The sequence below is a fragment of the Hirundo rustica genome, chromosome 6 (genome assembly GCF_015227805.2).
Source record: "Hirundo rustica isolate bHirRus1 chromosome 6, bHirRus1.pri.v3, whole genome shotgun sequence".
Taxonomy (NCBI): domain Eukaryota; kingdom Metazoa; phylum Chordata; class Aves; order Passeriformes; family Hirundinidae; genus Hirundo; species Hirundo rustica.
Genome location: NC_053455.1, coordinates 51,375,693 through 51,392,582, shown reverse-complemented (window position 1 = coordinate 51,392,582; position 16,890 = coordinate 51,375,693). Strand labels below are relative to the sequence as shown.

The 16,890-nt window shown below is 37.8% G+C and overlaps 1 protein-coding gene across 1 annotated transcript in view; it reads left to right on the top strand.

The window, feature by feature from the left end:
* INSC (INSC spindle orientation adaptor protein) overlaps positions 1-16,890 on the top strand; it is a 139,090-nt gene that overhangs the window by 108,245 nt on the left and 13,955 nt on the right. Inside the window, exons 8-9 of the mRNA XM_058421058.1 lie at positions 11,831-12,002; positions 14,925-15,103. Coding sequence (XP_058277041.1) covers positions 11,831-12,002; positions 14,925-15,103 — 351 coding nt within the window. The remainder of the gene's footprint in view (positions 1-11,830; positions 12,003-14,924; positions 15,104-16,890) is intronic.

Genomic DNA, 16,890 nt, shown 5'->3' with positions numbered 1-16,890 from the left:
CGAGGGGCTTTGTTTCACACAGGGCAGTCTGATCCCTTGGGACTCCGAGAGCACCAAGCTGGAATGGTGGAAGCTCCCGGGCTGGTGGCTGGAACGGCGAGGGGCCCCAGCAGGCAAACGGGGAATGACCTGGCAGACAAGGGGGGGGTGTCCTGGCAGAGTGAGCAGTGCTGAAGAAGCCTCGACGGCTGGACAGGGCTGGCCCAGCTCCAGCAGGGCGGGCGAAGGGGCTCCGGGGTCCTGGGCGCACGAGCGGATGATGGTAGAATTCCCAGGACTCCGTTAACAGCGGACTCCTCACTCAGCAAGCAGCCGCCCGACCCGTTCCTCTCCGACGCCGAGAGGAGGAAAAATAAACCCAGCTTCCCCCAGCCCTGTCCTTTTCCCTCCCCCATACTTCGTGTGATAGTCTCCCTCCCGGCCACGTCTTTTTGTGTTAGTCAAGTATCCTCTAAGTATCAACACTTTGTTTCCTAGTAACTTATGCGGAAAAATTCTTTAAGACAGAAACGTTCACTTTTGTCTAACCCCCCACACCAGCCCAAGGATTTCTGTGTGGCTGTATCAGATGATGTTGAGAAACATATCCTGCACCTTTATTTTACCAGCTTCGCCAGTGTATTAATGATATTGATGTTATTCTGAGTAAAAATTCTGTGTTTGCTGCTCTACTTTGGTTCGTCTTCCCTTCAAGCTCATTTAAACATGAAATAACACATTCTTATCTAATTTTTGGCACGTTTGCTGCTAGAAGAATTTACATCTTGTATTAACCAGTAAAAATTAATCACTTGCCGCAGAATATATGAAGAAAGTAATGTACTTAGGACCCGGGGCATTGGAGAAGACATTAGGACAGAGAAGTCTAATTAATCAGATCAGGACTCACAGACCCCCAAAAAAGACAGGTAATTGAGACATACTCATGTAATTACAATTGATTTTCCTTATGGAAAAAAACCACAAAACACCCCAAAAGACAAAGAATGACAATTGCTGAAAGTGGTAATGGCAAAGGAAGAGATTTTAAGTCGAGATGACACTAGCTTTTTTCTCCTTTTTTTTTTTTCCCTTGGTTTTTAAAGAAGCTATGAGTGCTGACTTCCAATCCTTCTAGTCCTAAAAATAAGAGTAAGCTTTACCACTAAGTAGTATTTTATAGTTCAAATAAAGAGAAAATAACAGAGAGAGAGGAAAAGATATATAAATCAAAGACCTTGTCAGTAATGTGGATTAAAGTTTACAATTGAATTGAGATCAGTTAAAACTCATTAAAAGCCGACTGATCAGACTTGGTTATTTTCTTTTTCCTTTAAGAAGAATGGTTTGTGGCCAGTTATTTTGAATAAAAACATTTTACACTTTCCTAAAAAATCCTTAGGGCTTTGGAATTTACTTTGGAATTTAAGGTACTTACATTTACTTTGGCCATTCATCTTTGTAGTGACTCCTGTATTTTACTTCTGGTTAAGGTTGCTCTTCCCTAAAACAACCAAAGATCGGAGCTATAAGTGTCAGTAAAAGGACAGCCAACATTTCTGTTGCTGCTGTGCAACTTGTCCATGGTGGTTGGCAATGGAGATAACAGAGCTTTTCTGCAGGTTTTGTGCATTAGGAATGGGAAGCATTATCTTTCTGTCATGGCAAGAACCATCTAGAAAGTGGTTTCTATCTACTTTGCTTTAGAAATATCTTTGCTCAGTGATGAGACTAATGAATCTTCTGAGTTCATGGGGAATCTTTGCTGTTGGCAGTATGGTAGTTATTTTGATGGGAAGCAATATGGAAATGAATGCTATTGGTATTTGATACGGGTGTTAGTAAAAATCATAGTCACAGACAAACCCCCATCGATTCAAACTGTTGTATGCACACACAGAGGGTTGCTTAAAAACTGGGCAATTCTATAAATATTTTGAAAATAAAAGCCCACATGTTCAATGCAACAACTTCTATTTAGGTTTTTTTACAGAACTTTAGCTTAGGAGTTGTGAACAGAACACCTAAGTGCCTAGGCAGCCTGAGAGTATTCCTACCTGTAAAGACCTATAGTGACTTTTGGGACAACATGGGATGTGGAACAGTTCTTAGCTTAGCTAGGTCGAGGTGCAAGAACTTTTCTGATGGCTCCTAATTTCACTGAAGAATGGTAAACCTTCCGTTGGTCATATCATTAACGTGCCTCAATTGCAAGGCACTTTTCACACATTTTGGGTGAAACCAAGCCTGAGGCATGCTCTTTATTTTCTGGAATGTGGGTGAGCCAGCAGTTCTTAGCACACAAGAGACTCACTTCAAGACAGTTTTGAATGATTTTTACTACAACTTCTCTTCCTCTTATGTAGAGAGGAAAAGAAAACACGTAAGAGAGATTGGCCTGATTTTTTTTTGTTTGGAGGCTACAAATCTAATTATAAGTAACATGGGGGATACTTTTAAAATTACTTTTAAAAGTCATTTGCACTGATCCTTCTTTTTTTTCTTCCAGGATCCTTGTTGGTTTTGAATTTGGTATAATTTATGCTGGATCTTGTTTTATATGGTTGACTCCTTACCAGATGTCAGTCAAAGTAAATTTAAAAAAAATATGCTAAATTCATCTTTGGTAAAAAATTGTGGGAGAGACGTAGCACAGACTTTGCAGTGGCTTTTCCCTAGCTGTTGCTGTCATTGCTTTCAGTGGCAGTTCAGGCTTGTTACACTTTCGCAAGGGTGAGAAGGATGTGACCAGGACTCTGCCTGCTACCCAGTGAAGTTGGACCTATCTGTACTCTGAGAAGTGATTCTAGTATAAATAGAACATCCACTGTTCATTCTTCCTTTCGTTCTTTGTCAATTGTAGAGATGATATATTTGAAAAACATTTCCGTTGAAATATTTTATTTGTAGCCTGAGTTATTCTAGATTAGATTGCTTAGCAAATGACACAGATTTTGTTAGTTAATACTTTTGGGAATGAGGAGTGCACAGAAGGCCAGTCTCAGGAGAAAATCCAGTAAACCATAGTTTAATTCTAGGCAAGGCATTGTTCTTCTAAATAACATTTCTTTCTTCTGGATGCCTCGAATTTGAGTTCTTTCTAAAAGTCTGGTACATTTTGATTTAAAGTTACATTCTGTGCCCTCAAAGATTCAGTAGCTCAGGTTTCAGAGTGATGTGTACATACCTTAGAATCCTAGGTGTCAAGCTTTTCTAGTATCATTTCTAGATGTCCAATTATGTTTTTGATTCTTTCTGAAACAGAGCATATCCTAATCCTGGGAGCTCTCCTAGATCCAGGAGAAACCCAACACTATTCTGTGGAGACCTGCAGTGGCTCTTCTTCTGTTCTTTATGAACTGGCAGATGGCAGAATGCAGCTTGGTCATGTGAAATTTCTAGTCCAGACTTGAGTTTTACAGATCCGGGGAATTCAGTTGTTTTGGAATATGGAATGAGAGTTTTTATTGCTTATGAGGAATGAGCCTTGAGTGTTTTTGGGGAACACTAACATTTAATACTTTGTAGTTTAACAACTACACTTCTGCTGTCATAATGTCCCTTGCATTTTTTTAAGAATGAGAGAACTAGTTTATGGATTAGGGACAATATTAGAAAACCAGGCAATGACTGAATGACAGAATCAGAACAGTATTTGGGATTTCCCTAAACAACATACTTGTTTTCCCAGATCTGTGCAGCTAAATTAAGGCAAATTGAGGTTTTATCTTTGCTATAACATAACACTTCCACATTTATCTATCCAAAAAACTTAGAGAAGATCCTGGGCTATTGAAGCTGGGATCTGCTCTCTAGGAAAATCCAATTTCATTCAGTTCTGACCCATTTTTTTGATGTGAGATCAGCTTATGAAAATAAGCTGACTTGGAAATATTATTTTGAATGCAGTGTGTAATTGCCCCTGTATCAAAGTTCTGTATGGTACTTTTCCTTGGATTTTCATATGTTGGGAGACCAATCCCTATTGCAAGTGCAACAAAATTTGTGGGTTTGTTCCTCCTAGTTCAAACACTAGCTTAACTTTAAATATATGTGTTTATTATCCTTCATAAGAATGGTTCCTTTTTGTTGAGACCTGTTAAGGCAACAAAGAATATTAAGTAGAAGAAAAATCAAAATTCAGCTTGTAAAAATATCCAATTTTCTCAGCATCTTAGGGATTGTCCTTATTTCTTCTAATATAGAATCAATGTAGCAACTGTATTTGACCAAAGAGCAGTACTGGAAGGTGCTAATGGAGAGAAAAACATCTGAGATCACTTTACCTGATGACTCCTAGTAGACCTCTGACTGCTCATAAAGATTGTACGTGAGCAACTGATCTTAAACTTGAATATCTCAAGCTTAAAGCAATTCTGAAATTATTTTATTGTTACTGCAGTCATAGACATAAATCAATGTTTGTAGGAGATCCAAGGAGATTTACCTAACTGTCAGGAGAGGAATCTTAGGATCAAATAACTTGGGTCTGCTGTAGCCAATAAAGTTCTATCAATTTTCACCAGATGAAAACAGTCCCTTTTTCACTTTTTTTGATTTTTTTTTTTTTTTGTTTAAATAAGGATAGCAATTTCCCCTGTTGTTATTACAACATGAATGGACTCTTATTGACTTGCTCACTAAAAGTTTTATAGCTAAAGTACTGTGAGTGTTTTCATTATAAATGGCTATCATAAAACTCTATAACTTGCTTGTAAAAATTCTCTGCCAATAAAAATCTGGCACATCCAAGCTTGGTTCTGGGGCTAATTTATTTAAAATAATTTATTAAAATAATTGAACGGCCATTGTGAAGTAATGAATGTAGCAAACAATTCTATTAACACCTGGTGCCTCATAGTACTGTTCTTAAAGCAACAAAAATCTTGGGAAGAGAAATACGAGTAAAACACTGAGTCACTTCTGGTAACTATGTGAATTTAGACATAAAAACGTTTTTCTGAGCAAGCTACTGTGCATGTTTAATATATTACATTATATAAATAGTCTACTATTATAGTGCATTTGATTAGTGCACATATGATTCAAATACAGCAGAAGCCTTCCATTTTAGAGAGTGGATATTTTTTAGACTAAACTGACTGACACCACTGAAATGAGAAATGTTTGCAGGAAAATTGTTTGCATAAAGATCTTTATCTTAAAATTGTTTGCAAAAAATCTCATATTTAAAATAAGAGTTAAAAAAAGCACAACATCCTATGCATGTCCATTGCTCACTATCTCTACCTCTCTAATGTAACTGCTTTCTACTGCGGGGTTTCCATCGTCATGATTTGAGAATAGAGTAAGGCTGTGTTCGTGTACAAGTCATGGCATAATGGTATATAGCTGGTCAAGAATTTTAATTCAATGAGAGAAGTTGTATGTGAAATTACAGTAATAACAACAACAGGGATTGTTAAAATTATTAATTAAATCTGCAGCATAATTAAGGTTTCAAATTTTTGACTTGAACAAATCCAAAATTCTAGCAGGAAGATTGTCAGATACTTTTTCTGAGAGAGGAAAGACGCCATGAAGAGTTAGATTGAGTGATAATGAGTGGCTGTGACCTCCATGTTGCTCTTTTTGGATAGAGACTGTTTCTCATTATAGTAATAGAAAAAGAGGGTAATCTAAAAATGTGGTGTGCATGAGATTTTTTTTTGTTTCTCATGAAGAGCTACACCAAGAGGCACTTGAAAATAGAAACCATGGTGCCACACAAAACCTAAATGATACAAAGTAATCAAACATGTTGAAAGACAGTCCTTGTTTTTAAATGCCAGGCACCAGGTGTTAAAGAATATACCCTCACATCATGAAGTGTCTGTGACATTTATTTAAAAGTAGATGACCGGAGCATGTTTTTCTCAGGGAGCACATCTCATTTTCTGGAGTGCCCTGCTGCACATAACCTGGAGTCTCTGTTTGTTTATAGGAGTAGTTGAGTTGAGTATTTTTCCTTTTCTCAGACTATGATCCCCCAGGGTAAATAAAAATGAGGTCTATGTGAAAATTACTAATGTATGGTCTTTCCTTAATTCAGATTTCAGGTCCCAGTATCTTGTTCAGCATTCTTGTACGCTATTTGACAGTTCCTCTCATCTTGTTGACAAGTCCTTTTTTGGGTCTGTGCGGCTTCATTTTAATGGATTTCAGACCCCAAAATATAATGTATAAAGCCTTATCCATTATTTAAAAGAAACAAGCATGTACTTTCTGGAATTTGTGATGCAGATCCAAGAAAAACTCTACAAATAGGAATAGATTCTTGCCACTTATAAACAAGCCAGTGTATCCAGCCTGCAAAAATGTAAGGCACAAGAACCTGAGAAACATTTGGTGTCATGTGTCACATAACTTCAAGAATTTAATCTTTATGATATGTGACCATAAATAGTCCTTCCTTATTCTTACAGGGTTCTGACTCTATAGGTGACATAGTCATTATTGGGATTGTTTGACAGATTAGGAGAAAGAAAATGTAGCAAATGTTGAGTACAAGGGTCATTGCAAATACCTCCCCCCCACCCCCCAAGTCACTGCACTCATTTGTGACCAGTGGCTTTCCCTCTGTTTTATCAATGTATCCCAATTCTGTGAACACCTTCCTGTACTACAGATGATTTCTGCATAACTTCAAGGGAATTCCTTTGCAGCCCCTTCTCCTGCCCTTTGTAGCCACTCAGTATTTATACTGTAAAAATGGAGGGACATCACATTGGAGGAGTAGATCAGGAAAGCTGAGTTTATCCTTGGATGTTTCAATTCTGTTTGTGGAGAGTAGTTTGAAGGAATGTAAGCTGTGCATTATGGGAGTGAGAATATGTGAATATTGCTAGGCTAATAGCAGTGCAATGCCTGGTTTATTTTAACAACCACTAAAATACTTTAAAGTCTGTCTTACCCTTCATATGAGTCCTCAAAATGGGGGGAGTTCAAAGACAGCTCTTTTCTTATCCTTGAAGCAAAGACAAGAGAGAAGTCTGGATATCGACCTTACTGATTTTGTCCATCCTTTCTTTAAAATGACTTATTCTCTATTATCTCTTTGACAACCATTTGTACTTTTTATCTGCAACAAGCTTAGAGCATCTCTGAGTGCTGAGGGACATGAATTCTGAGGTGCAGGGCTGCTTCTTCTTAGTTTCATAGGGAGAAAGGGTTTGCATAGGATTTATCTTTTGACTTCTAGGCAGTCCAGAATAAGGATCTTCTTATTTCATCTTGCTCTGCACTTTGTTTTTCCCTGCAACATTAATGTAAGGTTGCTACTCAGGCATTGCCACATTTAATATGTCCTTCAAGCTGATACAGCCAAATGTCTTTTCTCTTATGCCACATAATGGTATTCCAAGATCAACTTTACACTTCTCCTTGATGGATAAATGTCAGAAAGAACAAATACCTCTTCATCAGCTTGACCACATCTGAAGGAGGGAAGTCAAAGTTGCTGCAAGCCAAAGCACAACTCACTGCCAGTTTAGATACAAAGCTAGAGTTATCGACAGAAGTTTCAAAGCTGCTGAGTTGGGAGCTGTTCAACCTCTATTCAGCCCCACAATATTTTGTGGTGTACACAAAAGGGCTTTTAAATTAGGTGCCATGGCCGCCGTTGTACAGCATTAGTTACAAAAATCATTGCAGTCTTGTTCACTGGTCACTGCTGCCACGATGGAATTGTTGCAGTAGTTTGGATTATTTGAGATTATATTTACGGAAGTTTAAACGGCATCCCTTTGTTACTATATCATCTCATTCAATTCCATTACTCAGTCAAAAGTCATCAAAATGACAGTATGTCAACAAAATAAAAGTATATCCAGGTTTTGCTGGATGAACATGATAATTCTCTCTCCCTGCCTTCTTCTTCAGTTACCCTCTTCCTCGTCCTATAAATTTTGATGTGTTCGGGTTTTTTATCCACCTTTATTTATATAGTTTGCCCTGCTAATGTTCATGTCTTCACCTACATAGTTAACCTGTCCTAGCTTCATGTAGGAGGTGCTATTATACAGCATGTGTGAAAGGATAGAAGACACACACAGCTCTGATCTATCAGTTCTTGACTGCTGGGTGCAGCTTCTGTTTTTGAAGTTCCCTGGGAAAGTTGAGATTGTTTAAGGTGTGATCCCCTTTGTGATATTGTTTCCACATTTGCTGCCCTACTTCTGGATCTCAACATTTCCATTTTATTCTTCTGTAAAACTGCTTTGAAATCTGCTGGTACTTCTTATTAGAAGCACCCAGATTTGGGCCAATGGATTTGACAGTGGGAAATCAGCTGACAGAAGGCTGTAAGGCTTTCTAGTCTCACTAAATGACTCTGGAGATCAATTTAGAGAAGGCAAAAAGAAAAAAAATGTTTGACCAAGGCTTTACCAACATGTAGGGATCATCTGAACGTTAAGTGAGCACACAGGAACGGTAGGAAAGTCATGTTGTGACAAAAAGCCTTCAGCAGCACTTTGTACAAATGAACATAGACATTACTAAAAGGAAGACAATGGACCTTTTCTCTCAGAGTAGCATGGAAAAACTGCCTTAAATCCCATTGTGGAAAGCAGAGAGTTTCGATTGCTGTTGTGTGTAGTATTTCAAATCATGAAGTCATCAATGCAGTTCATCTCAAGTTCTGTATTGGTATCTTTAACAGATGATTAGTTTTATTTAATATTTTTAGGAGGAAGGACAGGTAGACTGAAGAAATAAGACTGTTGCCCCAGAACTCATTCATTCCTGTTGTAGAAAAAAGAAATTATTTCCTTTCACAAGACTTGATCTATGCAGTAACATGGTCACACATTTATTTTGTCACTTGGATTAAGTTTCTACAACAGGGCTATGCTCATAAGGATGTAAGTTCCTGGCATTTTTCCAGTTATCAATACTGAAGTATTAGTGATCAAGCGTTTACTGAACACCATTCCTCAAATACTGGAGCTCCACAGCTTCTTGTTGCATTCATGGAATTCATTTGTTTGCATTATCTGGCTAACTAGTTCTTTTGTATTGCCAAGGTGATGAACAGGTTTGACATTTAGCTGATTACTTCACCAAAATTAAACAGAAAACAGGGCAGCCATCCAAAGTTCCTTTCAGTGTGAAACCTAATTATAAAAATGCTTTGAGCAGCAATTTCTTTTTGGATGTTAAAGTGCTTTTATTAGATTGTTCCCCTGTCATTTTAAAATTTATTGCTAGACACTTATAAATGGGGTTGCCTGCTGAAGTAGAAATACGTTATTTTCTATATTGAAGATGGGACGAAAAAGTGTATGGAGCAAATTTTAGCCTGAATTTGTTAGTATTTTACATGTTTCTGAAAAGGAAGGAGAATAAGCAGCGCTGGCTTTCATAGACCCAAAATACGTAATTTATCTTTGTGTTGAATAAAATATCTGCTTTTTTTTTTTTTTTTTACTCCCAGTGAAGAAAATCCCAATTTCTAAAAACTATTAATTAATAAATAATGAAATCAAATATGCAATTTAAAATTTGAGTACACCCCTGTACTGTTAGAAGCTTGTATAATTAATGTAGATTTACACCATTACATGTGATAAAAAAATCTAACCATGTACTTGTACCCATCTTTCATAAGCTGTTACCTGTTCTCAAACAGCATAAAAATACTCTTAAGCCATTTGTCAAGGTCATTGAATACAAGTTGGCCAAGTGAATGTTAACCAGTAAATTTAGAGCTGAAGTCTGAAGTGGATCTTAGAAGAATTTTCTTGTGAAGTATTTTTTTAAATGTCTTGGAATATGTTTAGCTTTTTATACTGCCTGTTGTTATTAACATCCTTTGGAGCCCAGACAAGCTGTGATCTGGGGAGATTTCAAGGTGACAAAATTGTGGGGCTTTGCGTATGATATTGTCTAGCACACTTTGGGTACTAAATCATCTTGCGAGGACATAGATTAATTCTTGACACTGAGATCTCTTAATATACCTTGAAGCCCAGTGAATTATGTGAATCTGCTGCTTCAAGCTGTAGAATTCTGCCATGACTAGGAGGAAATATTTTGCTGTAGGTAGATTAATGTTGAAAGCTTGTCAAGAAAAAGTTTAACATTGAAAATTTATTTTTTCTCTTTTTGCCAGTACTAGAGCTTCTGCAATAAATACCATTTGTGATCTGAGGAAAAATAGAGATATAGTTTATTTTATATTTATTTGTGTTACTAGAATTTCAATGATATAGTCTATTCCCTATTAAAAACTGCATCCCAGTGGATAATCTTACAGAAGGTAATTTTCACTCATATCTATCTGAGAGCTTTTCTCATAAAATACAGTATCTGTCAGTGCTTATCAAATAATTTAATTCATGCCCCTTTGCAGGATAAGTAGTTAGGGTAACTCAGCATTCTGTATTGATAAATAACAGAAATGAGAATAAGCGATTTTCTAAATACCCTTTTTGAAGATAATGGATAGGACTTAACATGGATGTTGTGAGGAAGCTTTGAGTTGACAGAGAATGCAGTCTGAACAACAGAGCTAAGACTGGGTGCACAACACAAATGTGGGTTGGATTTCTGTTTGAGTGTTGAAGTATATTTCAGTACTAAGCCTTCTTAACTTGTCTTTGTATCTCTGAAGTGTCCAGAGCTGGGGGTGTTTAGCCTGGAGAAAAGGAGGCTCAGAGGTGACCTCATCGCTCTCTGCAACCCAGTGAGCAAGGTGGGAGTCGGCCTCTTCCCCCAGGTAGCCAGTGACAGGACAAGAGGAAATGGCCTCAAGCTGCACCAGGGAAGGTTCAGGCTAGCCATCAGGAGAAGTTCTCCATGAAAAGGATTGTCAAGCTTTAAAATGTACTGCCCAAGGGAGGTGGTGCAGTCACCATGATTGTCACAGCACTGAGTACCACGTCTGCTTGGCAAGGGGGTGTTCAGTCATAGGCTGGACTCAGTGATCTTGGAGGTCTTTTACATCCTAAATGATCCTATCTTCTAACCACTTGCTTGTCAACGTAGTAAATTATGTAAGTTATTGAGGGCTATGTTAAATGGGGAGGAACACATTGCTGTTAATTTGAAAGTTCACAGATTATGCCCCTGTGCACAGAGAACACTCCCTAGCTGTGTTTTGTTGCTAACAATGATCCCAATGGATGTGCCCAGTTCCTGTCTTTCATAGTGCCAGTGGGTCTTCTATAATTCAAACAAATATGTGTGTATACGATCTATTTGCCTGAACTATGTAAGAACACTTCAAACACTCTAAAAGCGTAAACCTAAGTAATTTCTCATTTTTCTGTTTCCTTTTGAAATAAGCAAGGGATGTGTGGACCTGGCTTTAATATAAATGCTGTGCAAGCTCATCAGGAGCATCTTGGCCAGGGTCATCTTAAAAGTATTCTTTTTGATCCCGTGTTGGCTTTGTGACAATTTCAGGGAAAAGTGGCAAAAAAAAAAAAAAGTCTGTTTAGAACTTAGTGCACACTCAGGTTTGAGTCTTGTAGTAGAGCTAAAATAAGGCATAGTAGAAATTAACACTTGCTTATCAGAGCTTATTTTTGGATTCATGTTTACTTGTTTCTTGTTAACTTTAGATGTCTGTCAGAAAATACTTTATTGGATCAAAATTGATTTCACAGGAACATTAAGGCAGAAGGAACTGCATGACTTTTGGCAGGACAGCAAACTCATATGCTGAACTCATTTGTATTTGCTAAACTGAAACTTCCTGCAACACAAAGGCCACCCAGTTTAAGTTTGTTTTGAAAAGAAATTGAGTAGTTTAGTCACTACCATGAAAAGACAAATGGAAAATCATGTTTGGTTGCAAAAGTGTTTCCTACAGTATTTCTAACTTCTATCTGTTGTTTCTCCATAGGTTGATGGGATACTGTGCCTGGCTGACATCCTCACTGATACCAGCCATTCTGAAGCTACTCATGCAGAAGCAGCAGCAGTAATTGCCCAGATCACATCTCCACATCTCACGTTCACTCAGTATCTCAGCAGCTTTCTGGAAAATATGGAAGAAATTGTGACAGCTCTTGTCAGTAAGTTTTCTACAGGACTTCTGAGTCCAGTTAAAATAATGAGTTAGGGTATGACTATCATGAGAAATATTCCCTAAATAATGTTTATCTTTGTCTTGGTTTGGAAGACAGGTATCTGCTAGGGAAGGGCAGGACCTCTCTAGGAATGGGGAATTCCAATCCCCTCTCTCAAGTAATTATAATTTAGAAAATTAAAGGGGCTTTTTCAGGCAGGACTATGGGGAAAGGAATAACAGTTCTTTACTAGTAAGTATAACAAGGCAAACAAACAACAACTACAGCAATAAAAATAAACCAGCAATAATAAACAGAACCAGGAGCTTTGAGGGGCTTTGTTTCACAAAGCCCAGGGCAGTCTGATCTCTTGGGATCCCGAGAGCACCAAGCTGGAACGGTGGAAACTCCCGGGCTGGTGGCTGGAATGGCAGGATGTCCCTGGCAGGTGGGGGAATGTCCCGGCAAAGTGAGCAGTGCTGAGGAAGCCGCGACGGCCGGACAGGGCTGGCCCAGCTCCTGCAGGCAGGCAAAGGAGCTCAGAATTCCTGGGCACACGAGCAATGATGGTAGAATTCCCAGGACTGGACTTTGTGTTGACAGTGGACTTCTCCCGCAGCAAAGAGCTGTCTGGCCGTCCTCTCTGATGCCCAGAGCAAACAGAACACCCAGCTCCCCCAGCCCTGTCCTTTTCCTGCCCCAAATCTCATATGATCTTCCCCCTCCTTTGTGTTAGTCAAGTACCATCTAAGTACCGGCACTTTGTTTCTCAGCAACTTATGGGGAAAAATTCTTTAAGACAAAAAGGAACAATCCTAACCCCCAACAACCATAGTCCCCATAACTGATAAAATAACAATTTTAAAGTTTGAACCAGAAAATTCTGCAATTACATATTTTTTTTTACTCCAGTCCACATGTGAATAGAATTTATGCATATCTATAAAAATAATACTTGTGTGAAAATCTATCATAAAGCCCCAGGAAAGACTCAGCAAAGCATCCTCTTGTCTGATTTTTGTTGTAAAAGAGGAATATTGAGAGCTGCTAACCTTTATGCCTGTTGTATTTTCCAAACTTGTTCGAACTCAAGCTAACCACTACATCTGCATTTATATGATAATTCAGAGGAAAAGTAGAGTGTCAAATAATCTATGGGTATTGTTACAAGAAAATAAAAGATCTGTCTTTTTTGTTTAGGCCCCTGATCCATGGTAAAATCAGAAAAAGCTAACAATAAAATTTTCCCTAACCTGGGTTAATGAGGCTACTTTAGAAAAAACAAGATGGCATTCTTCATTGCTTTCTAAAGAGAGGAATTTCTTATTTCTGGCACTGTGCTCCCTCCATCTCAGATACCAGAAGTTTTCATTCAAGCCATCTCTTCTCTCTGGTTTGGAAATTCAGTTTCCCAGAGCTCCACTACTGTTTGCGTCTTCTAGTTTGTTTTCTCATGTATAATAGATCGGTATATTTGGAAATTTTTCTAGTGAGCCCAGTGGTTACAGTTAAACTGCAGCACTTCCATTTGAATGCTGGTGGTTTGGTTTTTTTTTTTTTGTTTGTTTGTTTGTTTGTTTGTTTGTTTGTTTTTAAGAAGAAAAAAGGAGTAGTATTAGAGCTTGAGGATTTTGTAGTGGTTGGGTATTATCTGAGATGTATTTAGGCATTCTTCAATAGGCCCCAACAGAACTAGTGATGCAGAAATCAAGGGAACAATTTATCCCTGATGTCCAGAAAAAATGGAGCAGCTTGTGCCCTGACACTGTCCTGAATCCAGCAGGAGGAATTAACCTGTGCTGATATTGGTTCTGTTTGTAGATAGCAGTATCTGACCTGTTTGGTTTCAGATGATTTTCTTGGTTATTTTAGTGTACTGCAGTTAAGGGCCAATCTGAACAGCCTATCCAGAAGGCATTAGCTGATGGATCATTTCCTCAATTGTTTAAGTTCCACAGGAATTTTAGTGATATTAATATTCTGCTCAAGAAATGTAAGCATTAAAAATAGAACGTCTATAACTTTGCAAGAGTCATTTCAGTAATCACACACCAGTTTCCTTGTAATATTTATAACTCAGTAATTGAATTACTATAATATGTTTAATTTTTAAACCCCATTTAATCCCATCACCAGGTGATTCACATCTTAGTTAAAGTACATATGTACAAGGGATTAAAAAGTATCTGGCTCTTCAACACTTCTTATTGAAGTTGAAAAATATGCAGGATGATTTTTGACTACAGAGAATTAGATTTGGAGATAAGCAACGTGTATATGTACCTCATTCTAAAGAGGAGGATGGGATTATTCTCATATGGATCATTTACTCTCAGCTTTCTGCCTCCTGTATTTAATTTTATTTAGTTATATCAAGCTTTATTTTGAACAACATGCAGTGAAATATTCCCAGTAGAATGTTATACTAGGTAGAGCATACAATCATCAGAGTAGTAGTGAGGTGGGTATTGGTCTCTTCTACCAAGTAACAGGTGATAGAAGAGTAAATGGCCTCAAGTTCTGCCGGGGGAGTTTTAGATTGGATATTAGGAAAAATTACTCCATGGAAATTGTTGTTAAGTGCTGGAAGTCTCTGCCCAGGGAAGTGTTCGAGTTGCCATCCCTGGAGGTATTTAAAAGCTGTGTCGATGTGGCACTTGGGTGCATGGTTTAGTGGTGGACTTGGCAGTGATGGGTTTGGTTGGAGCCAATGACCTTAGAAGTCTTTTCCACCTTAAACCACTCTGATGTTACATAATTGACAAAATTAAGTTTATATTTTTTTGTTTCCTTTTATTATCTCCATGTTTATATGAACTTCCTATTGGTTAATAAGATCCTTATTGCAGGTTGCAGATGCTTAAATATTGCCTTTAAATTCTGTAATGAAGGAATCACTTTTATTCAGCTTATTTTCTGCATTCCTAGAACTGTGCCAAGAAGCCTCATCAGGTGAAGTTTTCCTGCTGGCTTCAGCAGCTCTTGCCAATATTACTTTCTTTGATACCATGGCTTGTGAAATATTGCTCCAGTTAAATGCAGTGAAGATTCTCCTAGCAGCATGCTCAGACAAACTCATAGTGGATACTCCGTATTCCCGGGATCAGGTGAGGAATTTCTCTGCAAGCTGCTATAGCATTTATGTAAAAGCCAAAAGGTTTCAGCACTGTGTTCATTTTGACATAGCCAAACCTAAGTTTCTTTCATGTATCTCCTTCTTGGTTCTTTTTATTATATGCCTCTTTCTTTATCTGTTTCAGTTCATTCTTTGGTTTGGTTTGTTGTGGTGGCTTTTTTGGTTGTTTGTTTGCTTGGGTTTTTTTTGAACATGATAAAATATGACAGCTTTAACATGATTTTCAAAAAATAAAATTAAAAAAAAATGCAGTTCCATATATCTAAGATAGTAGAATGTATTGTCTTTCATCATGAAGTAGGCCAAATACTGGCACAGAGACCCAGACAGATTGTGGAATCTCTCTCTTTGGAGGGATTCAAAACTTGACTGCACAGAGCTTTGAGGCAAAGGTATATATGGAGACTAAATATACAGTTGTCAGTTCAAAGATTAATTAGCTCCAAAAGCTGAATAAGGATCTGATGTTGGTGGGCTTTGGACCACGTCCTGTCTGCCTGGTAGATGTTTTGCAAATTTTTATTAGCAAATACTGCTAATGTAGTTTTGCCTTTCCCTTTTCTTCTCACCTTTTTTTTTTTTTTTTTTTTTTTTTTTAGTAAAGGGACACAGAATATTAAAGGTCTATGCTAATGCACAGATGAATTATGGTAGACTTGGGATCCTCACTCCCACAGAAGGCTTTTTTTACCCTTAAGCAGGAGACAGACCTTGGAGATTAAGGTCCAGTGGACCCTAGGAACTGATTATTGGTGTTCTAGAGGGGTGATTAGGGCTGTTTTATATTATATTAATAGCATTTATTAGTTTTTCAGTTCAGCACTGTGCATAAAAAGACAGAATTAAGCCATAATTACTGTACTGCTCTTTGGGCAAAGTCAGAGCTATCACTTGTGGTGTTGACATGGCTGTATATTATTACGAATGTACAATCCTTCACTTTTTTTTTTTTTTTTTTTTTTTTTTTTTTTTTTTTTCCCCATATGCTCTCATAGTTTTGATTTCCTTGTTTCTTTATGACCTCATCTGAATTCTGCTGTCAGCTCTGAGTTTGCAGTTTGCTGTGTCGGTAGCACAGCAAGCCCCTTCTTTTTTTGAGGAAGGTAGATATTGAAAGAAATACATATGATTTTTTTTTTTTTAGTTCCAGGCCTTTTGCAGCTTGCAAGCTGCAAGTTCATCTCACTAGCTAGATGAACAGCAAACTGGATGGCTTCCTTCCAAGAACTGAGGAGATTTCATCCCCCATAACCCTTTATTTTCAACAGAAAGGGTGATGTTCTCTGTACTGCTGCAGGAAGCTTTTGAGCAGACTCCTTGGCTCCTGCATCAATAGGAACTATAAAATCCTACATTGGGGTCTTCTTTTACTAAACACTGAATGTCCAGGTGGAATCTGAGTGCTGCTCATCTTGTCTTTAAGAGCTACCAGTCAAGCAGTTTTGGTAATGTGAAAGCCTTACAAGAAGTTTTCCTTTAAATCCCTGAGCAAGTGTGGGTTTGATTAAATTGTTTCAGTCTTGTATTTGGGGGTGAGGACAGAGTCTGACAATTACAGCAGTCTCATGGAATATTTTGCCTTTTAATTTGCTCTGTGCCTAGTTGCAATGAGGAAAATACACTCAGCTGAAAAAAACCAGCACTACAATACTATATTTTTTAAGGGTATTATAAATAGCCATTTTGGTTTTTGATTGTAAATTCTTTTAGGTAAGGTAGTCAGTATCTTTTCCCACTATATAAAAAATTATGTACCAG